Raw genomic sequence first — 17,716 nt, 5'->3', positions numbered from 1 at the left:
ACATGGGCCGGGGCTCCGGATCCCGTGACGTCACTCCTCCAGCGCTCCACGTTTCCCCAGTGACCCCGGCCGCCCTCCGCTGTCAGAGTGAGAAGGGCGGGGACTGGTCTCGTGACGTCACTAGAAGCGCGCCCACCCTGCCCCCCTCCTGGCGGCGCATGCGCGTTGGGAAAGTGTGAGCCCGCAGGGAGGGGGAAGTGAGTCACACGCAGCTTGTCGCACACACAGTGACTCGCTCGGGATTCGTGCAGACCGGATTGCTTCAGAGACAGCGGGGTGAGGCCGCGGCGGACACCGAGAGGAGAGGCTCCGGGGAGGCCTGGTCTCCCGTGCTGCCCTCCTCCTCCTTCTTTGTTGTTATCCCAAGGGGTAAGCCGGGGCCTCCACCTCCTCCCCGTCCCTCCCCGAATCCGCCCCGCAGTGTCACCCGCAACATCCACCCGACGATGCGACGGCCTGAGCCCGGGGAGGATCAATGCGGCCCCCGTCCCTAGGATGTCATCCGAGGACAAGAAGCTAGAGTCCGCCTGTGAGCAGCCCGGGCCCCCGGCCCCTGCCAGCCCAGCAGCCACGGACAAAAGACCCCGGGGCCGCCCCCGGAAAGATGGAGCCTCCCCGCTACAGAGAGCCCGCAAGAAGTAAGTGGCCGCCCGTGACCCCGGAGGGGAGGGAGGAGGGGGATGAGGCTGCAGGTGCCGTCATCTGACACAGCAGCTGTCACACGTCATGTACGGCACATCACATTACCGGGAGCCTGGTGCCCATCATAATATGCCCGGGAGCCTGGTGCCCATCATAATATGCCAGGGAGCCTGGTGCCCATCATAATATGCCAGGGAGCCTGGTGCCCATCATAATATGCCCGGGAGCCTGGTGCCCATCATAATATGCCAGGGAGCCTGGTGCCCATCATAATATGCCCGGGAGCCTGGTGCCCATCATAATATGCCCGGGAGCCTGGTGCCCATCATAATATGCCAGGGAGCCTGGTGCCCATCACATTACAGGGAGCCTGGTGCCCATCATAATATGCCAGGGAGCCTGGTGCCCATCATAATATGCCAGGGAGCCTGGTGCCCATCACATTACAGGGAGCCTGGTGCCCATCATAATATGCCAGGGAGCCTGGTGCCCATCATAATATGCCCGGGAGCCTGGTGCCCATCATAATATGCCAGGGAGCCTGTTGCCCATCATAATATGCCAGGGAGCCTGGTGCCCATCATAATATGCCAGGGAGCCTGGTGCCCATCATAATATGCCAGGGAGCCTGGTGCCCATCATAATATGCCAGGGAGCCTGGTGCTCATCACATTACAGGGAGCCTGGTGCCCATCACATTACAGGGAGCCTGGTGCCCATCACATTACAGGGAGCCTGGTGCCCATCACATTACAGGGAGCCTGGTGCCCATCACAATATGCCAGGGAGCCTGGTGCCCATCACAATATGCCAGGGAGCCTGGTGCCCATCACAATATGCCAGGGAGCCTGGTGCCCATCACAATATGCCAGGGAGCCTGGTGCCCATCACAATATGCCAGGGAGCCTGGTGCCCATCACAATATGCCAGGGAGCCTGGTGCCCATCACAATATGCCAGGGAGCCTGGTGCCCATCACAATATGCCAGGGAGCCTGGTGCCCATCACAATATGCCAGGGAGCCTGGTGCCCATCATTACCGGGAGCCTGGTGCCCATCATTACCGGGAGCCTGGTGCCCATCACATTACAGGGAGCCTGGTGCCCATCACATTACAGGGAGCCTGGTGCCCATCACATTACAGGGAGCCTGGTGCCCATCATAATATGCCAGGGAGCCTGGTGCCCATCATTACCGGGAGCCTGGTGCCCATCATTACCGGGAGCCTGGTGCCCATCATTACCGGGAGCCTGGTGCCCATCATAATATGCCAGGGAGCCTGGTGCCCATCATTACAGCGACCTGGTCCCCATCACAGCATGCTAGAAGCATAGTGCCCATCACAACATGCCTGATGCCCACAACAGCATGCCAGGGATGTAGTGCAAATCACATTGTGCCAGGGACATGATGCCTGGTCGATTCCCACCATAATTTATAATCTGTGGGACTTCGTGAACGTCCTCTTGGGTCCTTCATGAAGCCCAAATATATCACTCAGTTTAACTTTCCTTTCCACGCCTCTGAAAAATCATTCAAGGCCCCGGCCATATATCAGCACCCCCGCATATCATAGAGGGCACCCCCAGAGCAGAGAGCGCCCCTCACAACACAGGGTTTAGTGCAGTCATGTGGACGTGCAAGAGTGAGCGTGCACACTATATCTGTAATGTGACTTACTGGAGTGTGTATGCAAGCTAGTGTGCCTATACTCTGCTTCTGACACATGACATTAGTGTGTGCGTGCACACTATTTTTGTTATGTCATTTGCTGGAGTGTGCATGCAAGCTAGTGTGTGTGTGTGTACGTGTACACTACGCTTTTGTCACGTGACACTAATGTGCGTGTGTACAATCTGATTCCGTCAAGTGACACTAGTGTGTGTGCATTCTGATTGTGTCAACTGACACTACCTTGCGTGCATTCTGATGCGTGACACAAGCATGCATGCATTCAGGTTCTGTCATGTGACACTAGCGTGCATGCATTCAGGTTCTGTCACATGACACTAGCATGCATGCGTTTTGATTGTGTCACATGACATTAGTGTGCGTGCATTTGGATTCCCTCATGAATCCCTAGGGGGTGTGTGCACTCTTATTCTGTCACATGACACACTAGCGAGTGTGCATGCTATTCCTGTCACATGACTTGCAGGAGTGTGCACACACGCTGCTTCTGGCGCATGGCACGTGTTCTTTTTCTGCATTTGTCACATGACCCATTAAAGTGTGCAAAACATTTCACAGGAAATCTGGTCTGCATGAAAGTGGTCTTGGGGGGGGGGGGGGGGTATATATATTTATATTGCTGCAGGATACATGCTCCATCTGCCCTCCAGCGTCCGGACCCTCTGTATACATACGTCTTCCCTGTTGTATGTTGTATTACACCCTGCTGCCTGCACATGTAGGTGCACACTGCTTCTATGGGTGATGATGTAATATATATGTATATACTGCCTCTGTATACATGCTTTGGTTCTGTGCTATGATGCATGACACTTCATAGTAACGCCGTCGTGTATCACTAGCCGTAGTCCATATGCTGCACAGCCTATATTTACCTATGTAATGTCCGTATTATTCCATAGGCTAGAGGCTTGGCAGTCACTAGATACGGGCGCCTTCATTTTCCAACTTTTTTTGCATTGTATTTATTGTCCATCCTCCTATATAGCGGCTGCATATACTGCAGTGCTGTACTGTCCGTTCTCTCACCAGTCCCGCTCCCCATTAATGGTGCGTTCACACCTACAGGATCTGCAGCACATTTTCTGCAGCAGATTTCATTTAAATAACTGAACACAGCATCAAATCTGCTGCAGATCCTGTAGGTGTGAACGCACCCTAAAGCTCACTATCTAAATTCCACATGGACTTACCAGTATGGTTATGGACTGAGAGAGGAAACGCATATAAACTCCATGAAGTTGTCCCACAGTCAGTCTTATCCCGGACATCAGTGCTGACCACTGAGCTGCCATGTCGCATCAGTCATTCATCGCAGGAACTTGTCAGTGTTCTCTCCTATCATTCAGTATGTATATCACAGTCTTTGCTCCTATAATTCAGTGTGTGTGTGTGTGTGTGTGTGTATATATTCACACAGTGTTTACTCCTATCACTCGTTATGTAGATATCAGTCTTTTCCCCTATCACTCAGTATGTATATATCACAGTCTTTACTCCTATCACACTGTATGTATATCAGTCTTTACTCCTATCATTCAGTATGTATATATCACAGTCTTTAATCCTATCACACTGTATGTATATCAGTCTTTACTCCTATCACTCAGTATGTATATATCACAGTCTTTACTCCTATCACTTAGTATATAAATCACAGTCTTTACTCCTATCCCTCTGTATGTATATCTCAGTCTTTACTCCTATCTCTCTGTATATCACAGTCTTTACTCCTATTAGTGTGTATATCTCTATCACTGCAGGATCCATAATTTGCATCAGTCACCCGTCTGTGTAAACCGTAGTGATATCCACAGTAATGTATTGTGCGCTGTCTCCCCATTCAGCGTGTCACATCTCGGCCTCCTTACAGATAAGTGACACCCAGGCTTCCGGCTTATATAACACCCCATTCTTTGCCTAAACACCTTGGTCATTTGTGAACACAGGTCCTGTGACCCCCGCGCTCATGCAGGCCGACTGGAACCCACTTAACAGTCTCCCCATTGTACTAGAACAGACTATTCTGTTTGCTTTTAACACTGATCTCCTTGTGCTAAGATCAGGCCGCTGAGACCCCCCTGACTGTGTAAGCCTTCCTTGTGCTCCAGTCATCCTCCGCTGCACTGCTATGGGAGACTCGGCTATAATAAAGCCGTGCTAGGAGCCGCACATACATCATACGTGACAGGCTGCTCGGTATATTGTACCTGTTGTCACCCCCAGCATCTTACCTCCCCACTGCCGCTATGTACATCTACCTGGATGCATTGCTTTATAGGTGTTACCGCTGATAGTCATTCTCATTGTTGCAGAAATATATTATATATATATATATATATATATATATATATATATTACCAGGGGCAATTGTTCTCATGTAGCTTTGCATTTGTTTCATTGATGTAAGCCGTTGTATCAATGTGACACATACATGTCACCTATATAAGCATTGGCAGCCCAGATGAGCTGTATGTGACTGCAGACACCCCCTCCCCCCATACACCAGTGTCATACAGGTTTCCTGGTCTGGAATCTCCTTATCTGAAGGCAGCGTCATGGCTGCTGGGAGCCCGTGAGATGAGATGCTATCTGCTGGGAAAACACTTGTTTTCATTACATTCATTGCCAGCCATTGAAAGCAACCTTTATGTGGGTGCCCAAGGACCTCCAGAGCTGCTTTGTGCTTAAAGAGCCGCATACACATTAGAAAGAAGTCAGCCGGGCCAGCCGATTGATGTTTATGGGGGCCTCCTAATACTCGGGGGGAGAGGGGGTCCTTGCTGGATCCTTGTTGCATTGTAGATGAGCAGTCAGTACTGAGGTCTTTCAGTAGCTTCTTCACTATACAGAGTGCATGCACGCTCAGCCAAGCTGGGGGTGCAGGTATATACTAGTCAGGAGAGAAGGCATCTGTATGACCTGTATGATCAGCTTTCATTTGTGGTTGACACCATTGAGCTCTTTACTTTCCTACAGTAGAAAACAATATGCTGAGGTCCTGTTTCTTGATGGCATCAAATCTGCTACAGATCCTGTACATGTGAACACACCCTCAAAGGACTCGTAGTACTCATCAAGTTACATAAAGTACATTCATTTAGCAAACTTATCTACTTCTAATATGCTGCTCTTTACCTCCCACTGTTGACAGCTCGTTGTCTAGGTTACCGACCACCACTCTTGCTCTGCCCCAAAAGCAGTCTGGCTAGTGTATGTGTATATATATATATATATATATATATATATAAAATATTTTTTACACACACATACACCAGCCAGCACTGACTTGGAAATGGTGTATATGTATGTGTATATATATATATATATATATATATATATATATATATATATATATATATATATACACCATTTCTCTATACATCTACATTATAGCTATATATCACCAGCAGACCATTGCTTTTAGAGCAGAGCAGTGGTCAGTAACCTAAACAACAAGCTGTCAACAATGGGAGAGGAAGATCAGGAGGAGGCAAGCTTGCTAAATTAATATATTTGCAAAAAGGGTTTGTTCACCAATTTTTTTATTTTTTTTTTTTTTTGTTTTCAAATCAACTGGTGCAAGAGATTGGTAATTTTTTTTTTTTTACTTAATTAAAAAATCTCATGTCATCCAGTATTTATCAGCTGCTAGATGTCCTGCAGGAAGTGGTGTATTCTTTCCGGTGGGACACTGCTCTTTGCTGCCATCTCTGTCCATGAACTGTCCAGAACAACAGCAAGTCCCCATAGAAAATATCTCCTGCGCTCCAGATTGGAAAGAATACACCACTTTCTGCAGGACATACAGCAGCTGATAAGTACTGAAAGACTTGATATTTTTTTTTAATAGAAGTAAATTACAAATCTCTGGCACCAGTTAATTTGAAAGATTTTTTTTTTTTTTTTTGTGAACTATCCCTTTAACTTGACAATTATAGCTGTCAGCTGAGATGGGAATATCCCTTTAAGAACCCAAAGGTGCGTAGACCCTAAATCCATCTCTATGTATTTATATTGACCCTTCTTGTCCTTCCTCACATGTGGATGACGTCATGGCATACATAGTGTCAGTGTGTTATATTTTTGTGACTTTTTTGGTTTGTTTGTTTTCTTATTGCTGTCTATGGCATTTCTTATTTCCTGAATACTAGGAAAGCCAGACGGCCTCAGGTAGTGATCTCCTGGGTCCTAAAGCCCATCAGGATGTAAACCCTTGCGCACACACACTACATGTTGTCTTGCTCAGTGGCCCCATCCGGACAGCGTTGCCCTTTCTGACGGATGGAGTCCGCAGTTCGCTTTTGATCTGTACAGTTATGTGGGGTTTTTTTTTCTTTGTTCTCGATTGCATCTTCTGTGCTGGTTTGGATGATGATATGTTTATTCTGGGACTTCCGGAACACTATTCAGGACCAGTAATGAACTTCTGGCAGGGACATGCGGAAGTCCTCTAGAACTTTCTGTAGACAACTGAGTCATAAGACTGCACAGCAAAAACATGTGCAGGGTCTACATCAGGGATGGGGAGCCTTCCACCCCCAGCTGTTGCAAAACTACAATTCCCATCATGCCTGGACAGCCAAAGCTAAAGCTGTCCAGGCATGATGGGAATTGTAGTTTGGCTGGAGTCCGGTCGTCTTAGGTGGAGGTCCGGTCCCCTGCACCTGTACAAAGGTACTGAGCAAGATCTGCAGGCACAGGTAGACTGTATGAATGATAAATGCTGTGTGTGTGTGTGTGTGTGTGTGTGTGTGTGTGTATATATGTGTATGTATATATAGATAGATAGATCGATATATAGATATATATATAATGTAACTTGGTTCTCAAACTGCTTGGAACTCCAACTGTATTTTCAAGGAAAGTTTGCTTTGGTCCTCAAACTCTTGCTTGGTTCTCAAACACTTTTCGGGCCCCCAGTCTTGAAGTACTTGGTATCTGAACGTTGTTGCGAGCGCGCATGGTAGGTTGTATGTGGTGAGTTTAGCAGTGGTGAGGCTTCACATACAGTACAGTACTGTATAGGACTGCTGGAGTGCATATACAGTACAGTAGTAGTACAGTCAGTGCACCACTATCTCCCATCCTGAACTGTGCTAGACTGCTGGAGTGCATATACAGTACAGTAGTAGTACAGTCAGTGCACCACTATCTCCCATCCTGAACTGTGCTAGACTGCTGGAGTGCATATAGAGTACAGTAGTAGTACAGTCAGTGCACCACCATCTCCCATCCTGAACTGTATAAGACTGCTGGAGTGCATATACAGTACAGTAGTAGTACAGTCAGTGCACCACCATCTCCCATCCTGAACTGTATAAGACTGCTGGAGTGCATATACAGTACAGTAGTAGTATGGTCAGTGCCCCACCATCTCCCATATGTTACAGTCCTGTTATGGGGGGGTGGGACTCTATACAGTAAAGGATGATTGAGGAGTTAGTGACTACTGTATTATAATTTCTGGCTTTGAATGTTTCTTGTGTATAATGTACTGTATAGTATATAGTGCTGTTCTGTAATCTACTGCAGGGATTAAAGTGGGCACTTTTCAATGTAATATATGGGTACTGTAGGTAATTATTGGTGGTTGCTGGACAATCCCTTTAAGGCCTCGTTCACGTCTGCTTCAGAAAATCTATTGGGGGACTCTGTTAAAAATTCCAGAGAAAATTCTAGAGTTATTTTATCCAGTAACATACTGGACACCATCATAGAAACCTGAATTAATGTCAGTGCCGTCCACAGGGTGCCAGCAAGGGAAACCACCACCACGTGAAGGACCATGGAACAATGACAGAACAATGGAAACAATGACATAGGTGTGAGGCCTCCCAGCCGCCACACTGTGAGCAAGAGAGAGTACCGTGCATGTGATCATGTATACTGCCACGCTAACGTAGCAGTGTTTTTTTTTCTTAAAGTCCTTGTGAGTGCTTTGGAGAAGTGACAACTTCCCCTTTAAGGAACATCTGTCACCTATCCAATGTTGTGCTTACTGTGTTTCCCCTCCCATAGTGTTCCCACCAGGCGTCAATCATCCTGACATATACTTATTTATGACCCCCCCCCCCCCCCTCATTCTCTGGCTTTTGGGGGAAGCTTTTGTTGGGATGTTTCTCACATGGGTGGGGGGTGGGGGGGGTGTAGCATCTTGCATTTTATCAGCTTTATGTTCCCCTTTATGCTGCAAGTTGCCCTATAATGACGGAGCAGCCTCGGACCAGTTTAAGCACCTGCTGAAGAGGAGTCTCGCCAGGGGCCGCAGGGTCATAAAGAGATTCTCATTTTCTTCGCTTTCTGGAGAAGTAAAGAAAAAGTGTCAGCCCCTCCCCACATTTAGGCTGGGGGGGGGGGTATTGTCCCATCATGCTTGAGAATAAGGTAATGTCCCTTTATTTGCAGCCTTGTAACTAGACCTTAGAAGCCTCCAGGACTCTCTGAACAGAATGTTCCCTCTCTAGCAGCGAGAGCTGCCTCCCCTCTGCAGCACAGTGAAATCTCTGCAAACTCCAAAAATATCCTTCCTTTTTTTTTCAGTTTTTTTTTTTTCCTCTTTTATTTTTCTGCCCCATTTTTGCTCTGTATGTATGATGAGATGAGTGGATGCTGGTAATATTCCACTCCATGTTTATGGAGCTAGGAGTGCAAACATTGGAGTAAGCGGCTGGCTGGGAGCACGCTGTATGCCAGAGGTTCAGGGAGGAGGAGGAGGGTGGAGTGAATGGTGGGGCTACATCCACCCCCATCACACCGGGCAAAAGCAAGCAAAATGAGAACCCATCCCTTACTCAGTATTAGCTGGTGCAGTCATGCCTTCTATCCGTTCATTTATAGTTTTCTTTTCTTATCATTCCTAGATTGGCTATCTGGGCATGATGGGAGTTCTGGAGGGCCAAGGTTTGACTTTAATGCTCTATAACAGTGACAGGGGACCTTTGGCCCTCCAGCTGTTGCAAAACTACAATTCCCATCGTGCCTGGTCAGCCAAAGCGAAGCATGATGGGAATTGTAGTTTTGCCACAGCTGGAGGGTCAAAGGCCCATTCCTGGTCCATAAGGCCTTTACAGCACTGTTTAGGGTACAGTTATTATAAAGCCTGGGTAACCCCTTTAATCCAGACCACATATATTATTATTAGATTTTTTTTTGTATTCCCTCCCCTCCTGGCTCCTAATGACATTGTAGCGCTGGCCAGCATCGGGCTATTACTCACACTAGTATCTGAAGCCAAAGGAAATACTAACATCGGCTGTTACCTGTCAGGTTAATGAAATGGGTGACAACTAGAGAGGAGCGAACCTCGAGCATGCTTGAGTCCATCCGAACCCGAACTTTCGGCATTTGATTAGCGGTGGCTGCTGAAGTTGGATAAAAGCCCTAAGACTTATGTGGAAATCATGGATATAGTCATTGGCTGTATCCATGTTTTCCAGACAACCTTAGAGCTTTATCCAAGTTCAGCAGCCCCCGCTAATCAAATGCCGAACGTTCGGGTTCGGATGGACTGGAACCCGGTTCGCTCATCTCTAGTGACAACCTTTAAAAAAAAGGAAGTCACTGTAAGAATAGGAGACGGTTGCAACAACGCTAATCTATGTGCTGGGTACAGTAATGTATGTGACTGGTGAAAGGTGTCTGCAGGCCGCCATCTTGCTGTAGTTTGACTTTCGCCATTGCTGTGTGCTTAGTGTTCTCACACTGTGTTATTTTGGTACGTTTGGCACCTTTTTACAGATACATGTATCCTATGACACCACTGTAAAATCTCCATCACTGATGTATTTGCTAATACTAAGGCTCCTGTGTACATCCATTGTTTGTGATTAGCAGAACCATGGATCTGTAGGTACAGACTCGTGATCATGGACCGTGTACAGTGTAAGAGACCATAGAAGTATATAAGCCGACTGTATAATGTCTTTTCCGAGCTTGGGGCATAGTGTGGGCCTGTAATACTATGGGTCCTATACTGCCCACAATTGCGGATTATGGGGAAGATTTATCAAACATGGTGTAAAGTGAAACTGGCTCAGTTGCCCCTAGCAACCAATCAGATTCCACCTTTCATTTTCCAAAGAGTCTGTGAGGAATTAAAAGTGGAATCTGATTGGTTGCTAGGGGCGACTGAGCCAGTTTCACTTTACACCATGTTGGATAAATCTCCCCCTATGTATTAGTCACAGCCAGGGCCTAAGTAGAGAACATTGCAGCGAATGAGAGACGTCAGTGAATGATAGTTTGGGTCCTGTCTGCTCTTTGGTTTGTGTGTCAGACGTGCGGTTTAGTATTGATCTCCTTAGTACATAGGCCGCCGATGTTACATGTTATCCTCAGTACTTGAGGATTATAAATATTTCATGTCGCCTTCGTGACCTGTAATTCGGTTAGGACGTTAGCCCCCAGTACTTGAGGCTTTTTCTTAATAAAGATCAGTGATCTATTCTCACAGGTTGCCTCTTTTCCTGTAACTGGAGCCTGATCCATCCCTGATAGAATAGGCTCTAACCCCGTATAGCAGGGGTAGGAAACCATGACCCTCCAGCTGTTGCAAAACTACAACTCCCATCACGTCTGGGGAGCCAGAGCTTTAGCTGTCCAGCCACGATGGGAGTTGTAGTTTTGCAACAGCTGGAGAGCCAAGGTTCCCTACCCCTGCCCTATAGTAAAGGATGCAGCATGCTGGAGGACGTTTAGGGTTCAGTATAGTCACAACTCGAGCTGTTCTTTCCTGTAAATACTAGATATCTCTCCTGAGCGGCTAATGGTGTAATTGCTTTCATTTCATCTTTATGCTCTTAGGCTGGGTTCACTCTGCGTTTTTGCATCTGTTTTTTTTTTTTTTGTGCAAAAAACTGATGTATTTGTGTGCATTCGTCTTGATTAGTTTTTTCCAATTATGTCCATTATTAATAAAAGAATCAAATTTTTCTTTTACGTACACAAAAATGTGGTCTGCTACATTTTTGTGTACGTAAAAAAAACCTCATGAGTTTTGATTCCTTTTCTTTTTTTTTTTTTTTCATAATGGAAAAATGGATTGTAATGGATGCACACATGCATGCGTTTTTTGTTTTTTTTTTTCAAAAATGGATTACAAGAACGTTCTGTGCATGCGCCCAGCATCGGGATCTCCGGCTGGCGGGAGCTTCAAACCTATTCAAATCTTACTGCTACTGTAAAGACACAGGGATTTGGAGCTCCTAACATCATAATAATAGATGGCGCTGGGAGTACCTGATGCTGCCCCGCAGCTTCATGCTCCATAGCATCCACAATCTATGGAGCATGTACATACGACCACAAAGAGGTTGTCCGGCAATTACCAAATATTTCCTATATGCGGTCATATAGAAAATTATAAACATTCTGTACTTACCTCTCCGCACTGCCTTTCTGTACTAGTGGGGGTGTCTCCTGCTGACTGCAGATGCTTCACTTCCAAGATGGACTGACAGCCTGCTCAGCCAATCACAGGTCACATGCTGTACTGGCTCAGTCTGTGATTGGTTGAGCGTGCCGTCGCTCCCAAGATGAGTTTATCTCTGAAGTAAAGCAGGGGACACCAGAGACACTTTAAGAGAAAAAAAATACTCACCTGCCACAATCCCAAAAGAACACAGCCCTAGCATGTAGCATTTCTTGGCCTCTGGCTCAACGCAAGAAAATACCCACTAAGCCAATCACTGACCATAGGGGGGACTCATTAGCTGAGTGGGCATTTCTTTGTGTCAGAAGTGAGACCAGGAAGTGCTTTGCGGCCTGTCTGGGCACCGCTGGAATGGGGGATTGGGGCAGGTGAGTACATGTTTTTATTGCCCCCCATCCTGAGCACATTTAGCTGTTAAAAGAAATCCCTAGACAACCACCTTCAAGGCTACATTAACACATTAGGGGGATTTATCAAACACGGTGTAAAGTGAAACTGGCTCAGTTGTCCCTAGCAACCAATCAGATTCCACCTTTCATTTTGCAAAGAGACTGTGGGGAATGAAAGGTGGAATCTGATTGGTTGCTACAAGGAACTGAGCAAGTTTCACTTTACACCATGTTTGATAAATCTCCCCCATTGTGTTAATATTTCATTAATTATGGTTTCCTTTTCCTGCTTAGTATTGGTTGTAGTGGAGAGGTGTTTCTTGATGTCTTCTTTTTCTTGGGAATTGTTGGATTTTAGGCACTTTATAAAAGAAAGAAAATGACAGGATCTATCCTATTTAAAGGGATGGTCTCTGCAGAATAATATAAGGATGGTTCAAGTCCACCAGAATGGGAGCTACTCATACTGACCATGGTGGTCATGCCCAACTGAAAAACTATGATGTCCATATGCTCTAAGGGTATAAACCCACACACCGTATAAGCAGCGTATTTACTGCTGCGATACGCAGCAGATACGCAGCAAACACACAGCAAATACGCAGCAGATTAGATCTAAATAACTGAACACAGCATCAAATCTGTACCAACAAATCTGCTGCGTATTTGCTGCGTATTTGTTGCGTATCTGCTGTGTATACGGTGTGTGGGTTTGTACCCTAATAGTTAAAGGAGTACTCTGGTGCCAGAAAGTTGTACAGATTTGTAATTTATTTCTATCTAAAAAGTCTCAAGTTTTCCAGTACTTATCAGCTGCTGTATGTCCTGCAGGAAATGTTCTCTCCAGTCTGACATGGTGCTCTCTGCTGCCACCTCTCCATGTCAGGAACTGTCCAGGCTAGTAGTAAAGCCCTATAAGAAACCCCTCCTGCCATGGACAGAGGTGACAGCAGAGAGCACTGTGTCAGAATGGAGAGATTACACCACTTCCTGTAGGACATACAGCAGCTGATAAGTACTGGAAGGTTTGAGATTTTTCAATAGAAGTGAATTTTAAATCTATATCAACTACTAAGTTCATTTAAAAGAAGAAAAAAAAATAACCGGAGTACCCCTTTAACTATGTAATATATAATGGTCTAGTGATGATTGTGAAGAAAGCATCAGGGTCATATAAAGTACAGTTTGTGCTGGGTATATACATGCTCGTGTGTAGTGGGTGGAAATGCTCTTTAATTGCGTTTTTCCAGCTGCCACTGAGGTATTTGTGGCAGCGTCGTCCATAGTGTGGCATAGCAGACCCAGCGGGGCCCGAGCTGTTTGATGGAGGATTATTTCTGATTGCTGAGGCATGCAGTTCATTAGGTGAGCAGGTAGCCGGCAGCAGGCATCAGGGATTAACCTCTGGGTTAGGTTGCATTGCCAGCAGTGTTTCTAGAATAAGCCACTTGCCGGATCTAGCAGGGACTCTGCTGCACCCATTAACAGAAGGAATGTTGGCGGCTGCTAAATATATATATATATATATATATATATATATATATATATATATATAATATATGTGTGTATGTATGCATATTATAGCGCCTTACATGAACTTAAACTAGATGTGGAGACATAAAATGGATATTTGTACACTAGAAGAGACACAACTATAGAGCATGGATGCTATGCAGTCACCCTGGAGTTACATTATACTCAGGCCATTGAAGTGAATGGGGCTCAGTGCAGTGCACCACAGTATATGTCGGTATCCCTTTCTTGACTTCTGGCTGGGACCTACTGTATAAACCCAACATAAGAGGAAACTGAAGTCCCCAGAGAACATACAGCTGGGTTGGATTCATACCCAGGACCCCAGTGCTGGTCTCTGAGCAGGGGCACCAGCCATGTGTACTCTCCATAGTCACATTTCATGGAGTGGTGGCACTTATACAGCTTTTGTATAACATACACCAGGGGTAGGGAACCATGGCTCTTCAGCTGTTGCAAAACTATAACTCCCATCATGCCTGGACAGCCATAGCTAAAGCTTTGGCTGTCCAGGCATGATGGGAGTTGTAGGTTTGCAACAGCTGAAGAGCCAGGGTTCCCTATTCCTGACATATGCTGTATATATGAACCTGGTGACTGTGGTGTGGTGGGGGAAGGGCAGCTGCATGTCATTATAGTCCACGGGTCTCCCTAGACCAGTCTGTGCTGTGTTTTGGTTGCTCTCGTATTCCGTTGCTTGTGACATTGGGAAACGTATAGTGCTTTGGTTCTCTATGGTTTGTGTATGGTGTATGTGACGGCATGGATGGATTTGGTTCTCTATGGTTAGTGTATGGTGTATGTGACTGCATGGAGAAATCTTTGCAGTATTACATATAAGCAGCTTATGGTTTGGACTGGGTTGTGTCCTGCCGGGTGCTGCTGGCCCTTTAATTCCTGCTGGAAGGCGCAGCCTGGGCTCCAGGGCAGCTCTGGCTCTCCGCCCTCACAATGACATCTACAGAATCTGAAAGTAAAATGCTCCGCGCTGCTCCATGGGATCCCAGGCTCATCCTGCACAGCACCCATAGTGTCACCATGACAGCTGGGGATACACCGCTTAGATACAAAATGACATGCTGCACCACAGCTTGGATACACAACCACATGCTGCACGGCAACTAATACTGCATTTACACAGAACGATTATCGTTCAAATTTTCACAATAACGATGGCATTTGAGCGATAATTGTTCTGTGTAAACACAGCAAATGATCAAGCGACGAGCGAGAAATCGTTCATTTTGATCTTTCAACGTGTTCTCAAATTGTCGTTCGCTAAAAATTCGCAGATCGCTTCATGAACACAGTCTTTCAAAGACTAACCCTATGTGAAAGATGGGCTTGAGCGATCTTAAAAACGATCGCAATAACTATTTTTCTTACGAATTTTCTAACGATTTATCTGTTTAAACGCAGATCGTTATAAAAACCAAATGCTTCAAAATCGTTAAACGTTGAATTATCGCTTCGTGTAAACGCAGTATTAGATACATGACGATATGCTGCACCACAGCTTGGATACGCAACGACATGCTGCACCTCAGCTTGAATACGCAATGACATGCTGCACCGCAGCTTAGATACGCAAGAACATGCTGCACCTCAGCTTGAATACAAGATGACCTGCCGCAGCACAGCTTAGGTACGCGATGACCTGCCGCAGCACAGCTTAGGTACGCGATGACCTGCCGCAGCACAGCTTAGGTACGCGATGACCTGCCGCAGCACAGCTTAGGTACGCGATGACCTGCCGCAGCACAGCTTAGGTACGCGATGACCTGCCGCAGCACAGCTTAGGTACGCGATGACCTGCCGCAGCACAGCTTAGGTACGCGATGACCTGCCGCAGCACAGCTTAGGTACGCGATGACCTGCCGCAGCACAGCTTAGGTACGCGATGACCTGCCGCAGCACAGCTTAGGTACGCGATGACCTGCCGCAGCACAGCTTAGGTACGCGATGACCTGCCGCAGCACAGCTTAGGTACGCGATGACCTGCCGCAGCACAGCTTAGGTACGCGATGACCTGCCGCAGCACAGCTTAGGTACGCGATGACCTGCCGCAGCACAGCTTAGGTACGCGATGACCTGCCGCAGCACAGCTTAGGTACGCGATGACCTGCCGCAGCACAGCTTAGGTACGCGATGACCTGCCGCAGCACAGCTTAGGTACGCGATGACCTGCCGCAGCACAGCTTAGGTACGCGATGACCTGCCGCAGCACAGCTTAGGTACACTTGTTAATGATGTGCAGTAATTGTGACAATTACTATGATGGATGAGTTTTATAATATTAGAAGCAATGCATTATGTTATTAGTTTCAAAGGACTCTCTGCAGCCCCCTAATCTACCTGTGGTAGTAGCATACACGGGGCCCTGCAGGTGGCTGTCCTGTACTCTCTGCAGCCTCCTAATCTACCTGTGGTAGCAGCATACACTGCCCTAGTCCTGAGTAGTAGTACTGTATTGGCTGGAGAGCCTCAGGTATTATATGCACTGCCCTGGTCCTGATGGGAGTAGTAGTACTGTACTAGCTGGAGGACATTGTCCTGTATTATATGTCCTGATGGGAGTAGTAGTACTGTACTAGCTGGAGGACATTGTCCTGTATAATATGCACTGCCCTGGTCCTGATGGGAGTAGTAGTACTGTACTAGCTGGAGGACATTGTCCTGTATAATATGCACTGCCCTGGTCCTGATGGGAGTAGTAGTACTGTACTAGCTGGAGGACATTGTCCTGTATTATATGTCCTGATGGGAGTAGTAGTACTGTATTGGCTGGAGAGCCTCAGGTATTATATGCGCTGCCCTGGTCCTGATGGGAGTAGTAGTACTGTACTAGCTGGAGGACATTGTCCTGTATTATATGTCCTGATGGGAGTAGTAGTACTGTATTGGCTGGAGAGCCTCAGGTATTATATGCGCTGCCCTGGTCCTGATGGGAGTAGTAGTACTGTACTAGCTGGAGGACATTGTCCTGTATTATATGCACTGCCCTGGTCCTGATGGGAGTAGTAGTACTGTACTAGCTGGAGGACATTGTCCTGTATAATATGCACTGCCCTGGTCCTGATGGGAGTAGTAGTACTGTACTAGCTGGAGGACATTGTCCTGTATTATATGCACTGCCCTAGTCCTGATGGGAGTAGTAGTACTGTACCAGCCTAGGATAGATACCTGGGGAGGAGCAGCTGCCGTCCCTGCAGGCCCCGGGACTGAGAAGTCCTTGTGCAGGGATTATTGATCCTCAGTACACAGTAGTTGTTGTGTTAGTCATCTGACTGGCGCCCCTCCCCCGCTGTCCCGGATTATTTGTCGCCGCCGTCATTGTGCTCCGTACACGCGCGGAGTCCAGGCCGGGATTTGGCTGCAACTCTTGCCGGATCTACTTCCCGTGCTGTGCTGGGGAGGGGGTGGGGCTGCGGTCCTGTTTGTCGGAGGGATCTCGGAGTCCTGCGACCGTGTTACGGTGATGCTTCTGGTCCTCTCCGGGCAGCGCTGGAATAGTCTCGGTACCGGGAGGAGAAGCTTTCCGCTGTGATATCCTGCGCCGCGTCCGGGACATGAGGCGGGCGGAGGAGAGCGCCTAGCGGGCGGGTGAGCGCTGCCACGTCCATGTCGTGTGTCACTCCGCGGCCAGCTGACACTGACAGCCAGAGGGGAGAGGGAGTGATGTCACTGGGATTAACCCGTCATGTGCTCCGCCGCCTGTCACATTGTTATCATCCCGGCATTAACCCTGAGTGTGCGGGGGCCGGGAGCCGCAACTTGTGAGGGGGGAGGCGGCTGTCAGCACAACTTCTCTGCCCGTTACCTCACTGGTGTACATAGCGGCTATTGTGTGTGGTAGGGACAGGTATGGGGGTGGTTACAGGGTTTACTTTGGGGGGGGGGGGGGGTTGAAGGTTTAGTGTTACCGTTAAATATAATGCAGCGTAGCCTTTCTACGGCGCTGTTCACACAGTTATTTAGTGTCTATTTTTACACCTCAAAATTAGTCCCCATTCTGGACCTAATACTTT

The 17,716-nt window shown here is 47.2% G+C and overlaps 1 protein-coding gene across 13 annotated transcripts in view; it reads left to right on the top strand.

Annotated features, from left to right (window-relative positions):
• The first annotated feature begins 408 nt into the window (after positions 1-408).
• The window catches only part of KMT2C (lysine methyltransferase 2C), a 131,125-nt gene continuing 113,817 nt past the window's right edge, over positions 409-17,716 (top strand). For 12 of the 13 annotated variants that reach the window (XM_069958871.1, XM_069958864.1, XM_069958870.1 and 9 more), the window contains exon 1: positions 409-638. In XM_069958871.1, coding sequence (XP_069814972.1) covers positions 496-638 — 143 coding nt within the window. In that variant the 5' untranslated portion in view covers positions 409-495. Of the gene's footprint in view, positions 639-17,210; positions 17,292-17,716 lie in introns of those variants that run through there. The other variant, XM_069958873.1, reaches the window with a different exon arrangement.

Source organism: Dendropsophus ebraccatus, chromosome 2 (assembly GCF_027789765.1).
Source record: "Dendropsophus ebraccatus isolate aDenEbr1 chromosome 2, aDenEbr1.pat, whole genome shotgun sequence".
In the NCBI taxonomy this organism is placed as follows: domain Eukaryota; kingdom Metazoa; phylum Chordata; class Amphibia; order Anura; family Hylidae; genus Dendropsophus; species Dendropsophus ebraccatus.
The sequence above is the reverse complement of the archived record's forward strand: the minus strand, read 5'-3'. Positions and strand labels throughout refer to the sequence as shown.